Raw genomic sequence first — 17226 nt, 5'->3', positions numbered from 1 at the left:
ACAAGTCAACTAAAAGCAAACCCCTTGACGTTGACTATGGAGTCAACTTAAAATCCTGAGTTGTGAGCCCTGGCTGGTGTGGCTCAGTGCATTGAGCACGGGCCTGCGAACCAGAAGGTAGCAGTTCAATTCCCACACAGGGCACATGCCTGGGTTGCAGGCCAGTTCCCAGCAGGGGACACATGAGTGGCAACCCCATATTGATATTTCTCTCCCACTCTTTCTCCTTCCTGTCCCCTCTCTCTAAAAAGAAAAAAAAAAAGTCCTGAGTTGTCTGTCATATTCTGGCTAAAAACATATACTCCAGTTATATAGTCAATAGTATATCTAACTATCCATTTATAGAAATGAACCTCTTTTAATGGAAATCTTGTAACTTGATGTCTCTTATATTGTCTCAGCTCAACTAGAACCAATAATTGCCGAGGATTACAGCTAGTTATGAAAATAAAACAAAACAAAAAACCCTACATTTTTTATTGAAAAACCTATATAGGTTTTAAAAAAACAACAAATGTTACTTTTGTAAGTAGTTTGAAGCACACAGTGGAGTTTTCCCAACTGTTCACCTAAGAATGGCTTTGACTTGAGACCATCAGTCTGGGAATGTCTCTAAAACTCACCTGCACAGAGCCTTCTGCTTCCATGTAAGTGATGGTGACAGTGTCCTGTTCGCTGCTGTTGACTAAAAAATAACCAGACCCTTCCACAAGGCTAAATATTTCCTATGAAAAAATCAGATAAACAATATTCCATTCCCTTTGGTTTATAAATAATTCAAAGAAAATAACTTCTATCCACCTCAGAAACTAGAGTACATGATTAAAAGATTAAGGAAAATGAGCTAAAATCAAAATATGATTATTAAAGCATAACACCTAAGGACATTGTAGCTAATTACGATACATGCATATGTATATCCATGATTTTAAACATGTAAGTGAGAGGCCCTGGCCTGGCAGCTCAATTGGTTAGAGTGTTGTCCTGATACACCAAGGTTGTGGGTTTGATACCTGGTCAGGATACATGCAAGAGCAACCAATTAATACATAAATAAGTGGAACAACAAATCAATATTTCTCTCTCTCTCTAAAATCAATAAGCCCTGGCTAGTGTGGCTCAGTGGACTGAGTGCTGGCCCGCGAACCAAAGGGTCACTGGTTCAATTCCCAGTCAGGACACATGCCTGGGTTGCGGGAGAGGCAACCACACACTGATGTTTCTCTCCTTCTCTTTCTCCCCCACTTCCCTTCTCTCTAAAAATAAATAAATAAAAAAAATCTTTTTTAAAAACACAGTAAAATAAACAAATAAGTTAGATTTCTTATTGTTATACTCTTAATTTTAATAACCTAGTACTCTCCGGTCCAATATGATTCTATTGAACTAGACCCACATAGCTTCTACCTTCACATCAGGGTGGTTATAGATTGTAGCATTCTCAGGCAACACAGTTACATCATCCACCAGGAGCAACTCCACAGCTGCAGATATGGGCAAGTTGGGAAGTTCCTAGAAATGTAATAAGAACCACAAAGGTGAATATAAACTTTTAATTTTTCAACTCGGTGAGAGAAGATTCTATTATTCATTCAAGTGCCAAAGATAACAGAATCATAGAGGTGCACAGCTGCCAGATTTACATCAGTTATGAACTGCTTTTAAAGAAGAGCCTGAAATTTCATTTAATTTATACATATATAATTTTATGATTCAAGGACTCATTGTCATACATGCAAAACATGTATGACATACATACATACAAACAAACATACATACACGGCGCTAATTGCATTAGTAAAAGATGACGTAAAAACACCCCACAGTTCTGCCACTGTCAGTTTACAGCATCTTCCACGTGGGGGAGGCAGAGAAGGGCCAGCATCAGTCAAAGTACAAAGTTGGGGATCTGGCAAGACAGTGATATTAAAAAGGTTCATAGATTAAGAATATCTAAAATACTTTAAAAACTGTAAAGATAAAACACATGTTTTTTTCATCTAGTTACCAGAAAACTAAGGAAAGACCTTACTAGATATGAATAAAGGAAAATGAAAACAGGAATGCATTTTTATTAATCTACAAAACAACTACTAATGCATTATCAAGAAAGATTTTAGCCCTGGCTGGTGTGGCTCAGTGACTGAGTGCTGGGCTGCCAACTGAAAGGCTGCTGGTTTGATTCCTGGTCAGGGCGCACGCCTGGGATGCAGGACGGATCCTCAGTAGGGGGCGTGTGAGAAGTGACCAACTGATGTATCTCTCACACATTGATGTTTCTCTCCTTCCCTTCCCCTCTCTCTAAAAATAGATAAATAAGATCTTTTTTAAAAAGAAAGATTTTATAATAAAGGAAGCATACTGTCATTGAGAGGGGCTTCTAAAAAGAAAAGCACTTACTAAGTTAGCAACTATGAGAATGACCGGTTCAAAGATGAATTAAATGCCCAATTTTGAGGACTGCAAGTTTAAGAAAAAGGAAAAGCTTAAAAAATCACTAATTAGACTTCTGGTCAAGATGGAGGCATAAGCAGACATGCTTTGTCTCCTTGCACAACCACAAGAAGAATCGCAACTAACCTCAAAACAAAAAATACCCAGAACTGCCAGAAAACCAGACTGGTTGACAGCCGGACAACCAAAGATTTAAAGAAGCCGTATCCATCCAGAAGGATAGGGGTGGCAGAGAGAGGGAGCCAGGGCAGCGAGGACATGGTGTGACGTGGAGAAATGGCAGTGGCGTCGGAACAGGCAGTCCCACGTGAGTAATGTGAATAATTCACATGTGGTGGATAAAAATTGGGAGGGATGTCTTGGAAGTGAGTGATCCCAACCCTAGGCCAAACCACACAGCCCAGGGTACCAGCACTGGGAAGATAAAGCCTTATAATTTCTGGCTGTAAAAACCAGGGGCAGTTGGGGCAGCAGAAGAAACTGCCAGTTTCTCAGGAGAGTCCATTTACAGGACCTGCATGGTCCTAGAACGTTCGAAAACCCACCCACTCTGGGAATCCTCACCAGGGCAGAAGCTAGAAGGGTGCCAATCACATACAGGAAGTGGATGAAGTGACTGGAAATGGGGCAAGTGCAGGGCAAGGCTCCAGAGGCCAGGTAGCAGCATTGTCCCCTCTCTGACCCCTCCACCCTCCACAGCGCCACAACCCACAAAGCGGGTTGCCCCAACCTGGCAAAGTCCTAAGGCTCTGTACCTTACAACTGAACTGGTGTGGTAAGACAGGGAGTCAAAGCAGCTCTACCTAATACACAGAAACAAACACAGGGAGGCTGTCAAAACTGAGACAAAGAAACATGGCCCAAATGAAACAATAGAACAAAACTCTAGAAAAAGAACTAAGCAAAACAGAGATAGCCAACTTATCAGATGCAGAGTTCAAAATACTGGTGATGAGGATGCTCAGAGAAATCACGGAATATGGCAAAAACGTAAAGGAAAAAATGAAGTCTACGGTAAGTGAAATAAAAATCCACAGGGAACCAACAGTGAGGGGGAGGAAGCCAGGATTCAAATCAATGATTTGGAACATAAGGAAGAAACAAACATTCAACTGGAACACAACGAAGAAACAAGAATTTTAAAAAATGAGCAGAGTAAAAGAAGACTCTCTGGGACATCTCCAAAGGTGTCAACATCAGAATCATAGGGGTGCCAGAAAGAGAAAAAGAAGAGCAAGAAATTGAAAACTTATTTGAAAAAATAATGAAAAAAAAATACTTCCCTACTTTGGCGAAGGAAATAGATCTACAAGTCCAGGAATCACAGGGAGTCCCAAAGAAGTTGGACACAAAGAGGAACACACCAAGACACATCATAATTAAAATGCCAAAGGTTAAAGATAAAAAGAAAAGCTTAAAAGCAACAAGAGAAAAGCAGAGAGTGACCTACAAAGGGGTTCCCATAAGACTATCAGCCAATTTCTCAAAAGAAACTGCAGGCAAGAAGGGACTAGCAAAAAGTATTCAAAGTGATGGGACTGGCAAAAAGTATTCAAAGTATTCAAAGGGACTGGCAAAAAGTATTCAAAGTGATCATGTAAAAACACTCCACAGCTCTGAAAACTGTTTTCAATAGTTTTCCTTTGAAAACCAAGGACCTACAGCCAAGATTACTCTATCTAGTAAAGCTATCATTTAAAATGGAAAGGCAGATAAAGTGCTTCCCAGACAAGGTAAGACTAAAGGAGTTCATCATCACTAAGCCATTATTATTATTTGTTTAAAGATTTTATTTGTTTTTAGAGAGAAGAGAAGGGAAGGAGAAAGAGAGGGAGAGAAACATCAATGTATGGTTGTCTCTTGCACACCACCTACTGTGGACCTGGCCCACAACCCAGGCATGTACCCTGACTGGGAATAGAACCCGGGACCCTTTGGTTCTCAGCCCACGCCCAATCCACTGAGCTACACTAGCCAGGGCCACCAAGCCATTATTGTATGTAATGCTAATGGGACTTATTTAAGAAAAAGAAGGTAAAAACTATGAACATTAAAATGACAACAAACTCACAACTATCAAAAACTGAATCTAAAAAAAACTAAGTAAACAACTAGAACAGGAAGAGAACCACAGAAATGGAGATTATGTGGAGGGTTATTAGCTGAGAGCAGGAAGGGGGAGGATGGGGGAAAAGGTACAGGGATTAAGAAGCATAATTGGTAGGTACAAAATTGACAGGGGAGGTTAAGAACAGTATAGGAAATGGAGAAGCCAAAGAACTTATATGTAGGACACACAGACATGAACTAACATGGGGAATGCTGACGGGAGTGGAGCTGCAGGGCAGAGGGGAATAAAGAGGAGGAAAAAAATGGGACAACCGTAATAATATAATCAATAAAATATATTCTAAAAAAAGTTTTCGCCCTGGTTGGCGTAGCTCAGTGGATTGAGTGCGGGCCTGCTAACCACACGATCAGGGTTTGATTCCCAGTCAGGGCATATGCCTGGGTTGCAGGCCAGTTCCCAGCAGGGGATGCACGAGAGGCAACCATACATTGATACTTCTCTCCTTCTCTGCTTCCTTTCCCCTCTAAAGATAAATAAATAAAATCTTTAAAAAAAAAGTTTTCCAAGATGGGACAGGATGTTTTCTTGCAAAATAAAAGTCATTTCTCATCCAAAAAAAAATTTTTTTTACCCATGACATTTTTATCTAGTTTAATGTGTAAAATGTAGTATAAATTAATCTCCACCTCATATTTTGCCAAAATATTGTTTTCATCCTTTGATCACATCAAGTGACCAACACACCCCATCCCATGACTACAGCCGAACACTTCATCAGAGGGAAAATGTAAGAGTTCTGCTCAAATGCTCAGCAAAAGCTAATACACTAATTTTTTAAAAAAATCTCACTACAGCCCTGGCTGGTGTAGCTCAGTGGATCGAGCCAGGGCCTGCAAACCACACAATCGCGGTTCAATTCCCAGTCAGGGCACATGCCTGGGTTGCAGGCCAGTTCCCAGCAGGGGATACACAGGAGGCAACCATACATTGATATTTCTCTCCCTCTCTCCTTCCCTTCCCTTCCCCTCTAAAGATAAATAAATAAAATCTTTAAAAAAAACAAAGAAATGCATTAAAAAAATCTCACTATCAAATCAAAATGATTGAACCAAAGACTTGAGTTATTACACTAACTCCATTATGTACAGTACCATATTAGGTTACAAACATGGGTTGATCAATTAACAATGCATTAAATGGCAAAATTTCATAAAGAAGGCTATACTGTTTGTATGTGAAACTGGTTAAAAAGTGCCGGCCTTCCCTAACGTCAGAGGCTACAGTCTTCTTCAAGGTCTTTAAATGGTGTAGTACTCAGTGTTTTTAGCACAACAATGCAATTTACTTCACAAGGTGTTTTGGCAGCTCTTAATCTGAGCAAGAATAGGGGCTTTTGAGAAATAAGGCTTGTGGTTCGAAGGCCCGTGCTCAATTCACTGAGCTATACCAGCCAGGGCTTGAAAAATAAGGCTTTAAGAAAGCTTATTGCCCTGGCTGGTGTGGCACAGTGGATTGAGTGTCAGCTTGCAAATCAAAGGGTCTCCAGTTCCATTCCTAGTCAGGGCACATGCCTGGGCTGTGGGCCAGGTCCCCAGTAGGGGGTATGCGAGAGACAACCACACATTGATGTTTCTCTCCCTCTCTTTCTCCTTTCCTTCCCCTCTCTCTAAAAATAAATAAATAAATAAATAAAACCTTTTATTTTATAAAAAAGAAACCTTGTCATCTTAGAGTTAAATTTTAACAGAATGTGAAAGTTTGAACTTTTATACTTATTTGTTTAAATAAAATCTAAAAAGTACTGATTGCTTCAACACGATTTTATGGAAAAACTAATCTGTAACAAAAACTTGGCATTGAGTGTGAAGACTCCATTGTTTTTGAGCAAAGTGTACAGAGGTTCCCAGGGACAGGGAAGCAGGGGAGAGAGGCCTAGATATTTGCAACAACAGGCATTTTCTCTTCCTCTTCTTGTTGGGAGATGGTTAGAGAAAGGCTCAAATAACTTCATCAAACACTGTCTTGAGGCCTTGCTGTGTGAGACCTGAGCACTCCAGGTATTTTACAGCATTGATCTCCTCAGCCATGGCTAAACCCTGTGGGTATGTGATGAGTATTAGCTTCTTCTTCAGTTTCTCAGTTATGTCTTTATCATCCCTAAGATCAAGCTTAGCTCCCACCAAGATAATGGGAGCGTTGGGACAATGGTGTTTCACTTCAGGATACCACTTTGCACAAACATTTTCAAATGATGCAGGACTCACAATAGAAAAGCAAATGAAAAATACATCTGAAGTCCTGGCTGGTGTGGCTCAGTGGATTGAGCATCAGCCTGCAAACCAAAGGGTCATCAGTTCAATTCCCAGTCAGGGCACGTGCCTGGGTTGTGGGCCAGGTCCCCAGTAGGGGGGACACCAGAGGCAGCCACACACTGATATTTCTCTTCCTCTCTTTCTCCCCTCCTTTCCCTCTGTCTAAAAATAAATAAATAAAATCTTAAAAGAAAAAGAAAAATACATCTGCAAGTCTACCCGTGCTGTCACAAAAGGTAAGATTTCCTTCATTTTCACAGCTGTGTACTATTCCATTGTGTAAATGTACCACAGTTTTTTAATCCACTCATCTACTGATGGGCACTTGGGCTGCTTCCAGATATTCGCTATTGTAAATAATGGTGTTAGGAACATATAAGGGTGCATATAATCTTTCAAACTGGTGTCTCAGAATTCTTGGGATCTATTCCCAGAAGTGGAATCGCTTGGTCAAAAGGCAGTTCCATTTTTTATTTTTTTAGGAAACTCCATACTGTTTTCCACAGTGGCTATACCACTCTGCATTCCCACCAACAGTGCAGTAAGGCCCTTCTTCTCCACATTCTCTCACCAGCACTTGTCATTTGTTGACTTACTGATGGTGGGAGAGTATTATGCTGAGTGAAATAAGCCAGTCAGAGAAAGACAAATACCATATGATCTCACTTACACGTGGAATCTAATGAACAAAGTACACTGACAAACAAAATAGAACAGAGGCACAGACATATGGAACAGAATGACAGCTGTCAGAGAAGCAGCGGGGTGGGGGTCGGGCAGGAATATGCATGAAAGGAGGCGAAGGGATTAGCCAAAAAACACATATGCATAACCCACAGATTGAGACAACAGTGTGGTGATGGCCTGAGGGCAATGGCGTAAGGAGTGCTGGGGCACTGTTCACATCACCTCACCCTCTGCCAACAGGAAGCCTATAACCAGAGGCAGCCACCACCCACGGCTGGGGAAAACTGCAGAGAAACAGGAAATGATTTTCTTGTGTAACAATCTCCACTTACCTTTGGACTTTTCTTCTCTGAATAGCCCACAAAACTGACTCGAATGAGTACAGTCCCTTTTATCTGATGTACTTTAAGGATCTGATGACCTAGAGACATGCAGAAAAATACCCTGTGAGACAATAACATGTAGAATACAAAAGTGTCTCCAGAAAACCAAATTCTACACTAATTTATTTCAAATTGTATTTTATTGCAGGGAGAAAAAAACACTGAATAGGGAAATAAACAAGAATCAGGAACCCTTTGCATCAAGAAACCCACCAACACGTTTTTGCATCGGCTCTGCCACTATATTCCTATGTGGCCCTGAGCAACCACTTAATTTTTCTTTTCTTTTTTTTAAAATATATTTTATTGATTATACCATTACAGTTGTTCTATTCCCCCCCTTCATTCCCCTCCACCCACACCCTCCCTCCCCCACCATTCTCCCCCCCTTAGTTTATAACCACGTGTCTCAAGTTCTTTAGATTCTATATTTCCCCTACTATTCTTGCCCTCCCCCTATCTATTTTCTACCTACTGTCTATGCTATTTTCTGTACCTTCTCCCCCCTTCTCCTCCTCCCACTCCCCTGTTGCTAACCCTCCATGTGTTCTTCATTTCTATGGTTCCACTCCTGATCTAGCTGTCCTCTTGGTTTGCTTTTGTTTTAGGTGTGGTTGTTAATAACTGTGTGTTTGCTGTCCTTTCACTGTTCATATTTTTCATCTTCTTTTTCTTATATAAGTCCCTTTAGCATTTCATATAATAAGGGCTTGGTGATGATGAACTCCTTGAACTTGACCTTATCTGAGAAGCACTTTATCTGTCCTTCCATTCTAAATGAAAGTTTTGCTGGATAAAGCAATCTTGGCTGTAGGTCTTTGGATTTCATGACTTGGAATACTTCTTTCCAGCCCCTTCTTGCCTGTAAGGTCTCTTTTGAGAAATCCGCTGACAGTCTGATGGGTACTCCTTTGTAGGTGACTGTCCCCTTATCCCTTGCTGCTTCTAGGATTCTCTCCTTCATTTTAGTCTTGGCTAATGTAATTATGATGTGCCTTGGTGTGTTCCTTCTTGGGTCCAACTTCTTTGGGACTCTCTGAGCTTCCTGGATTTCCTGGAAGTCTATTTCCTTTGCCAGACTGGGGAAGTTCTCCTTTATTATTTGTTCAAATAAGTTTTCCACTCGTGGCTGTTTCTTTCCCCCTTCTGGTACCCCTATAATCCGGATGTTGGAACGTTTAAAGATGTCCTGGAGGTTCCTAAGCCTCTCCTCATTTTTTTGAATTCTCATTTCTTCATTCCTTTCTGGTGGGATGTTTCGTTCTTCCTTCTGGTCCATTCCATTGATTTGAGTCCCAGTTTCCTTTCTATCGCTATTGGTTTCCTGGACATCTCCCTTCATTTCAATTAGTTTAGCCTTCATATGTTCCTCTAATTTGTGACTATAATCAACCAGTTCTGTTAGCATCCTGATAAACAATGTCTTGAATTGTGCTTCTGAGAGGCTGGCAATTTCTCGGTCACTGAGAGTTATCGGCTCTGGGACTTTGAGTTCTTCTTGCACCATCTTTTGGGCTGTTTGTGCCTGTTCTGTAGCAGGATTGAAGCCCTAGGTGTTCACCAGAGCAGGGCAACTAAGTTGCTGGGTTGTGACGCTGTATGTGGGGGTGGGGTCAACGAGGAACTATGGCGTCCTGTCTGCCGCCTCCAGCTGCGGCCCCCACAGGTGCTGCAGCTGCCACCCCACTGGGCCTACGCGTTTTGTCCCACTGCACGCGAATGTGCCACCGCCGTCAGCCCTCACCCCCTGGGGCCTGCATGGTCCGTCTCACTGTGCGTGAATGTGCGATCGAGGTCAGTCTGCCCCACACCCCGACTGGGTCCGGGCTGACTGTGCACCTAGGTCTGGGGATCTTTCCTGCCCGACCCTGCTCCGCTGCTGGCTCTGCCCCTCCTACCGTCCCCGTTGAATGGTTAGATGTAGTCGGACTTCCGTATAATTCAATTTTCTGTCCTTTGGCTGTGTCTTTGTTCTCCAAACCTTAGTTGTNTCAATTTTCTGTCCTTTGGTTGTGTCTTTGTTTCTCCAAACCTTTGTTGTATTCAAACTTGGTTGTGGGAGAAGGCACAGTGTTTCCACCTATGCCTCCATCTTGGCGGAAGTCCCAACCACTTAATTTTTTAATTCCTTTACTAAATGAGGGGTTAGGCCAGGCCAAATCTAAGTCTCTCCAGCTCTGATGGTCTGTGAGTCCAAAAATAGGCTGACAACAATGTATGAGGACATTTTTGTTTAATTTAAAAATGAAAGTGAGATATAAAGAGATAGTCCTTTGGGAACTTTTACTCTTCTAAACTGTTTTATATATGTAAATGGCACATCAGTTCCTTACTCAAAAATTTTAAAATGGCTAACTATTCCTACTAGAACAATTCAAACTCCTTACACTAATTTTGAAGCCCTCTATAATCTGACCCTGCTTCACTTTGTTTTCCCTATTTTTTTTTTTTTGAGAAAAAGAGGGAGAGAAACATCAGTGTGTGGTTGCCTCTCACATGCCCCGCACCAGGAACCTGGCCTGCAACCCACGCAGGTTCTGGGAATTGAACCAGACTGGGAATAGAACCAGCAGCCCTTTAGTTCTCAGGCCAGCACTCAATCCACTGAGCCACACCAGTCAGGGTATTTTCCATTTTTTAAAAAAACTTCACTAACGTGAATCTGCCACTTTACGTAGGTCAGTTACTTTATCCTCAACCCACGACGATCGTGCCTAAGTCTTTGAAGCACTTTCTCATGATGCTTCGTCCACTCATTCATTTATTTATTCAACAAAGATTTATTAAGGGCCTACTATATACTAGGTAGTATGCCAGGTAATTAGGATGCAGAGATGAAGAAAACAACATATTGGTAACACTTTGCTTCAAAGAAACCCACAGCTTAGTACAGCAACTGAGAGGGAAACCAACCACTGCAATCCTATCTGTGCCCTGGAGTGGTTCTCACCCACCTTGACTCTGCTTTTGGCCAGGTGGCTTGCTTTGTGCACTGGACATTAGCAAACGGCTAGATGAAAGATTGCACATGAGGCCCTGCTGTCCTCTTAGGACCTCATTAGTGACTTTTTTAAAAATATATTTTATTGATTATGCTATTACACTTGTCCCATTTTTGCCCCTCTACCCTGCATACCCTCTCCCACCCACATTCCCCCCTTTAGTTCATGTCCATGTGTCACAAGTTCTTTAGATTCTATATTTCCCATACTATTCTTGCCCTCCCCTGTCTATTTTCTACCTATCATCTATGCTACTTATTCTCTGTACCTTCTCCCCCCTTCTCCTCCTCCAACTCCCCTGTTGCTTACCCTCCTTGTGATCTCCATTTCTGTGGTTCTGTTCCTGTTCTAGTTGTTCACTTAGTTTGGACTAAGTGTGTTTTAGGTGTGGTTGTTAGTATCTGTGAGTTTGCTGTCTTTCTACTGTTCGTGTTTTACCTTCTTTTCCTTAGATAAGTCCCTTTAACATTTCATATAATAAGGGCTTGGTGATGACGAACTCCTTTGACCTTATCTGAGAAGCACTTTATCTGCCCTTCCATTCTAAATGAAACCCATTAAACCATTTGCTGGACAGAACAATCTTGGATGTAGGTCTTTGCCTTTCATGACTGGGAATACTTTCCAGCCCCCTCTTGCCCGCAAAGTCTCTTCTGAGAAATCAGCTGACAGCCTGATGGGAACTCCTTTGTAGGTGACTGTCCCCTTATCTCTTGCTGCTTCTAGAACTCTCTCTTTCATTTTAGTCTTGGCTAATGCAATTATGATGTGCCTTGGTGTGTTCCTCCTTGGGTCCAACTTCGTTGGGACTCTCGAGCTGCCTGGACTTCTTGGAAGTCTATTTCCTTTGCCAGACTGGGGAAGTTCTTTATTATTTGTTCAAATAAATTTCCCACTTGTTGCTCTTCCTCTTCCCCTTCTGGTACCCCTATAATTCAGATGTTGGAATGTTTAAAGGTGTCCTGGAGGTTCCTAAGCCTCTCTTCATTTTTTTGAATTCTTGTTTCTTAACTCTTTTCTGTTTGGTTGTTTCTTTCTTCCTTCTGGTCCACTCCATTGATTAGAGTCCCAATTTTCTTCCCATCACTATTAGTTCCCTGTGCATTTTGCTTCATTTCAATTAGTGTAGCTTTCATTTTTTCATCTAATTTGTGACAAAAATCAACCAGTTCTGTGAGCATCCTGATCACCAGGGCTTTGAACTCTGCATCTGATAGGTTTGCTATCTCTTGGTCGCTTAGAAGTATTGGCTCTGGGACTTTGATCTGTTTTTCTGTTTAAGCCATTTTTTTTTGGTCTGGTCGAGCCTGTTACATAGTGAGTGGCAGAGCCTTAGGTGTTCACCAGGGTGGGGCAACCCGGTTTGCTGGGTTGTGATGTTGTATGTGGGGGCAGGGTCAGAGAGGGAACAATGGTGTTTGCTCCATTCTCTGATGGATTTCAGTCCCTTCTGCCACTTCCCACAAGCAAATTGGGCCCTCTGGTGCTGATTCCTGGGTGAGTGGTCTTGTGTACATTCTAGGGCTCTGTGGGTCTCTCCAACGAACACTCTGGTGGGGCTGGGAGTCTCTCCCAGCACCTTAACCCCCACAAGTATTTTCAATTGTTACTTTTAGGCTTTATTTCCTGGTGCTGGGGCCCTGGGTTGTAAGGTCTGTCTCGCTGCCCATTTTCACCTGGTTTATCTGAGCACTAATGTGTGACCATGGTCAGCTAGCCACCTTGCACACCTCACTGGGTCTGCCCATTGCCACCCCATGCCTGGGATCTGCCAGCCACCACTTGCACACCTGGGTGGGTCAGGCAGCCAACGCTTTTTCCTGCTGCGACCCCTTCCACCAGCCACCGACTCCACCCCTCTTACCGGTCTAGATATATGGTTCGCTGTTGTCGGACTTCAGTATAATTCAATTTTGTCAGTTCTGGTTATTTTTTTGTTTCTAAAATTTTGTTGTCCTTAGTTTTGGTTGTGTGAGGAGGCACAGTGTGTCTACTTACACCTCCATCTTGGCCAGAAGTCTCATCTAGTGACTCTTGTCCCCTCTTTAAGTCAGTCTCACTTACCTTATTCAGCTCATTTTTTTTCTGTTTTCTCTTTCCAACATCCCCTCAGGTCTCAGTATGTATGCTACTTTTTCAGGGTAGCCTTTTCTGTTCTAAACTAAGTTAGGTTCTCCTGTTATAAGCTCTTCAAGCACCCCATGTTTGCCCTTCAAAACACTAACATGAATATAATGATTAAAGTCTGGCTTCACCAATTAGACTGTAAGCCTGTGAAAGCAGAGGCTATGACTGCTTCATTACTACTATATCTCCAAGTGCCTGGCACACAGTCTTATATGCCATTAAATAAATATTGGCTGACAAATGAATAATATTTCCATAATATTATGCAAAGAATGGCAGTCAATATATTTAATTTGATAATGGCAATCAAATTAATTTAATTTTATGTTCTTGCAAGAAATATTGGACCCTAGATCTGAGCTTGGCAAACAAGGAAATCTACCTTTACATAAAAAAAAAATACTAAGATCAAAGATGGAAGGTGAGATATGGAAAAAATCTGAAATAAACCATCGCCCATATGGAAAAACTTAATGCAGAACTACTTAACAGGTATAAGAAAACACTCATAAATTTTCAGAATACCATGTAGTCGGGTCTGCCCACTGTCATCATCTTTTGCTACCATCTCCACTGAATTATAATTTTCGAAATGAGCTAGTGTTTCATTTGAAGATTTCCATTCCAGCATTAGTGAACTGAAATTATCAAACTTTCTACTTTGTTGATCAAACACTGCCAGTTCCAGGACTGTGTCCCTTAGGCTTGATACAGGAATCTGTGTTAAAATAAAAAGAAAGAAAAGAAAAACAAAAACAATATCTTAAGAGGCTTGATGAACTAACCCTGAAGCCAGGGGGATTACGTTTATCCCAGTTTCATTCTTTGACAATTTTCAAATCTCCAAATGTGTTGAAAGAATGGATAATGAATACCTATACACCATTCATCTGGAATCACCATTTGCTTTCTCTATCTCTCCCTCTACTTTCTCGCCCTCCGTGTGTGTGTGTGTGTGTGTGTGTGTTTCATGAAATTACACAGGAATCATGGCACACTACCCTAAATATTTCAACATGCCTTTCCTGAGAAAGGGAATATTCTCCTAAGTTGCTGACCTACTAACTATGTCATTGGGTATCATTATTCTTCATGGTGGATTTGGAGAAGTAAATATTATTACTTATTGATAATGCTAATAAAATATTTGGTAAGGAAGAAAATTGGCAAAACTATTTGGAAGTTAGAGAGATCTCAATTGTCTATTGCCAATAATTACAAGCTAAGTACTATAAGCAAAGTCACTGAGTCACTGTGTCACTCAGCACAGCCAATTCTGGCCTAGTTCAATCATGTCTTCTCAGACACTTCCAGAGAATGAATAACAACACAGTTTCCCTAACTTTAACATGACAAAAGGGGGACTTCTGCCAAGATGGAGGTGTAGGTGGAAACACTGTGCCTTCTCCCACAACCAAGTTTGAATACAACAAAGGTTTAGTAAACAAAGACGCAGCCAAAGAACAGAAAATTAAACTATACGTAGGTCTGAAAACGACAAATCGTTCAACTGGACCGGTAAGAGGGGTGGAGCCAGCAGTGGAGCAGGATCAGGCAGGAAAGATCCCCTCACCCAGGTGCGCAGGCAGCCGGAGTACCATCGAGAACCCAGTAAGGGTACAGGTCAGGTTGACTGCGGTCACACGTTTGTGCACAGATAAACCAGCACAGGAGTGAGCAGTGATACAGACCACGCAGCCCCCAGTGGTGAATCCAGTGATGCACAAGGCGGCAGGCTGACCATGGTCCCACATTCGTGTGCAGTGGGACGGACTGTGTGGCCCTGGAGGCGGGAGATGGCAAAGGGACCGCCATTGCTGTCCTCTGACCCCGCCCACACATACAGCATCACAACCCAGCAACTGAGTGGCCCTGCCCTGGTGAATACCTAGGGCTCTGCTCCTCATACATAACAGGCACGAACAGTCCAAAATATGGCTCAAGAAGAACTCAAAGCCCCAGAGCTGATAACTCTAAGTGACCAAGAAATAGCGAACCTCTCAGATGCACAGTTCAAAATACTGGTGATCAGGATGCTCACAGAACTGGTTGATTTTAGCCACAAATTAGAGGAACATATGAAGGCTAAACTAATTGAAATGAAGGGAAATGCACAGGAAACCAATAGTGATGGAAAGGAAACTGGGACTCAGATCAAGGGAGTGGACCAGAAGGAAGAACAAAACATCCAACCAGAAAAGAATGAAGAAATGAGAATTCAAAACAATGAGGAGAGGCTTAGGAACCTCCAGGACATCTTTAAATGTTCCAACATCCAAATTATAGGGGTACCAGAAGGGGAAGAGGAACAGCCACGAGTGGAAAACTTATTTGAACAAATAATAAAGGAGAAATTCCCCAGTCTGGCAAAGGAAATAGACTTCCAGGAAATCCAGGAAGCTCAGAGAGTGCCAAAGAAGTTGGACCCAAGAAGGAACACACCAAGGCACATCATAATTACATTAGCCAAGATTAAAATGAAGGAGAGAATCCTAGAAGCAGCAAGAGATAAGGGGACAGTCACCTACAAAGGAGTACCCATCAGACTGTCAGCGGATTTCTCAAAAGAGACCTTACAGGCAAGAAGGGGCTGGAAAGAAGTATTCCAAGTCATGAAATCCAAAGACCTACAGCCAAGATTGCTTTATCCAGCAAAACTTTCATTTAGAATGGAAGGACAGATAAAGTGCTTCTCAGATAAGGTCAAGTTCAAGGAGTTCATCATCACCAAGCCCTTATTATATGAAATGCTAAAGGGACTTATATAAGAAAAAGAAGATGAAAAATATGAACAGTGAAAGGACAGCAAACTCACAGTTATTAACAACCACACCTAAAACAAAAGCAAACCAAGAGGACAGCTAGATCAGGAGCAGAACCATAGAAATGAAGAACACATGGAGGGTTAGCAACAGGGGAGTGGGAGGAGGACAGGGGGGAGAAGGTACAGAAAATAGCATAGACAGTAGGCAGAAAATAGACAGGGGGGAGGGCAAGAATAGTAGGGGAAATATAGAATCTAAAGAACTTGAGACACGTGGTCATAAACTAAAGGGGGGAATGGTGGGGGAGGGAGTGTGCAGGGTGGAGGGAAAAGAAGGGGGGGAATAGAACAACTGTAATGGTATAATCAATAAAATATATTTTAAAAATATGACAAAAGGTTATTTCAGACCATTTATCTCTACAGCATGGAAGACAAAAGTACAAGTTATCTAAACACTGTACTTACCAGTTGTTTGCTATGCTGTGGCAGAGGACATGGCTGGGCACCAGCTGGCACCCTATATACAGGGGTTACTGACATGCTGGCAGGATGGGCACATATGAAGTGCACCTGCACAACCTCTACAGCTGGACTAGGGTTCAGGACACCTGGGTGATTTCCAACTTGAAATGTCAGAACCTTTAAAGAAACACCAGAGCAAGAGATAATGGTGGGTAGATGCTTGACATCACTGTGTCAATCTAAATGTGTCAGGGCTATTCAGATTCTGGTATGAAGTCCCTTTGGACATCATAATCAGGCAAATTCCTTAAAGACATTATAGTTCTTAATTATCGGTGCTAAGAGAAACAAGAGTATTACGGAAATTTGAAGACAAAAGGAACATTAACAAAGTATAACTGACCAATTACTTAAGTCTTTTCCTATACCACATCTTTTGTTACCAGTTGGTAAAGAGTAGAAACATTAATTTCTGTTTCAACTTGTCTCTGGTAGCAATACTAATGAATAACAGAATGTGGACACAAAAAGAAGTTAAGCTTCAAAGTAGGGTAATTAGGCCTGAAATTACTAACACCTAGCCATACACACAATAAAGTTCAGTGGAGATATTAAAAAGAAGCTCAACTGATAGTAACATAGATCTTAAGTTAAAGTCATAACTGATAGTCCTGTTAGCCTGTGTAGCTGGGCTGTGTTTCATAGCCATACAGTGCATTCTCAGTACTAGTCAAACTGTAAACCTTTGTTACTGTTTTTTTTTAAGACTTTTATTTATTTATTCCTAGAGAGGCAAAGGGAGGGAGATATACGCTGATGTGAGAGAAACATCAGTATGTTGCCTCTCATACATGCCCCTCGGGGGGCTGAAGCCACAACCCAGACTGAGCCCTGAACTGGCAAACTTTCACGTTGCAGCACAGCGCCCAACTGACTGAGCCACAGTGAAAATACACTGGTT

The 17226-nt window shown here is 41.8% G+C and overlaps 1 protein-coding gene across 1 annotated transcript in view; it reads right to left on the bottom strand.

The window, feature by feature from the left end:
- NUP210L (nucleoporin 210 like) overlaps positions 1–17226 on the bottom strand; it is a 121338-nt gene that overhangs the window by 44409 nt on the left and 59703 nt on the right. The window contains exons 16-20 of the mRNA XM_037050703.1: positions 16269–16442; positions 13562–13754; positions 7857–7945; positions 1408–1512; positions 624–725 (exon numbers count right to left, since the gene is read on the bottom strand). Coding sequence (XP_036906598.1) covers positions 624–725; positions 1408–1512; positions 7857–7945; positions 13562–13754; positions 16269–16442 — 663 coding nt within the window. The remainder of the gene's footprint in view (positions 1–623; positions 726–1407; positions 1513–7856; positions 7946–13561; positions 13755–16268; positions 16443–17226) is intronic.

This window comes from Sturnira hondurensis, unplaced genomic scaffold (genome assembly GCF_014824575.4).
Source record: "Sturnira hondurensis isolate 20B ecotype Veracruz unplaced genomic scaffold, ASM1482457v3 Scaffold0006829, whole genome shotgun sequence".
In the NCBI taxonomy this organism is placed as follows: domain Eukaryota; kingdom Metazoa; phylum Chordata; class Mammalia; order Chiroptera; family Phyllostomidae; genus Sturnira; species Sturnira hondurensis.
Note: the sequence above shows the minus strand (reverse complement) of the source record. Positions and strands in the feature narration are given on the sequence as shown.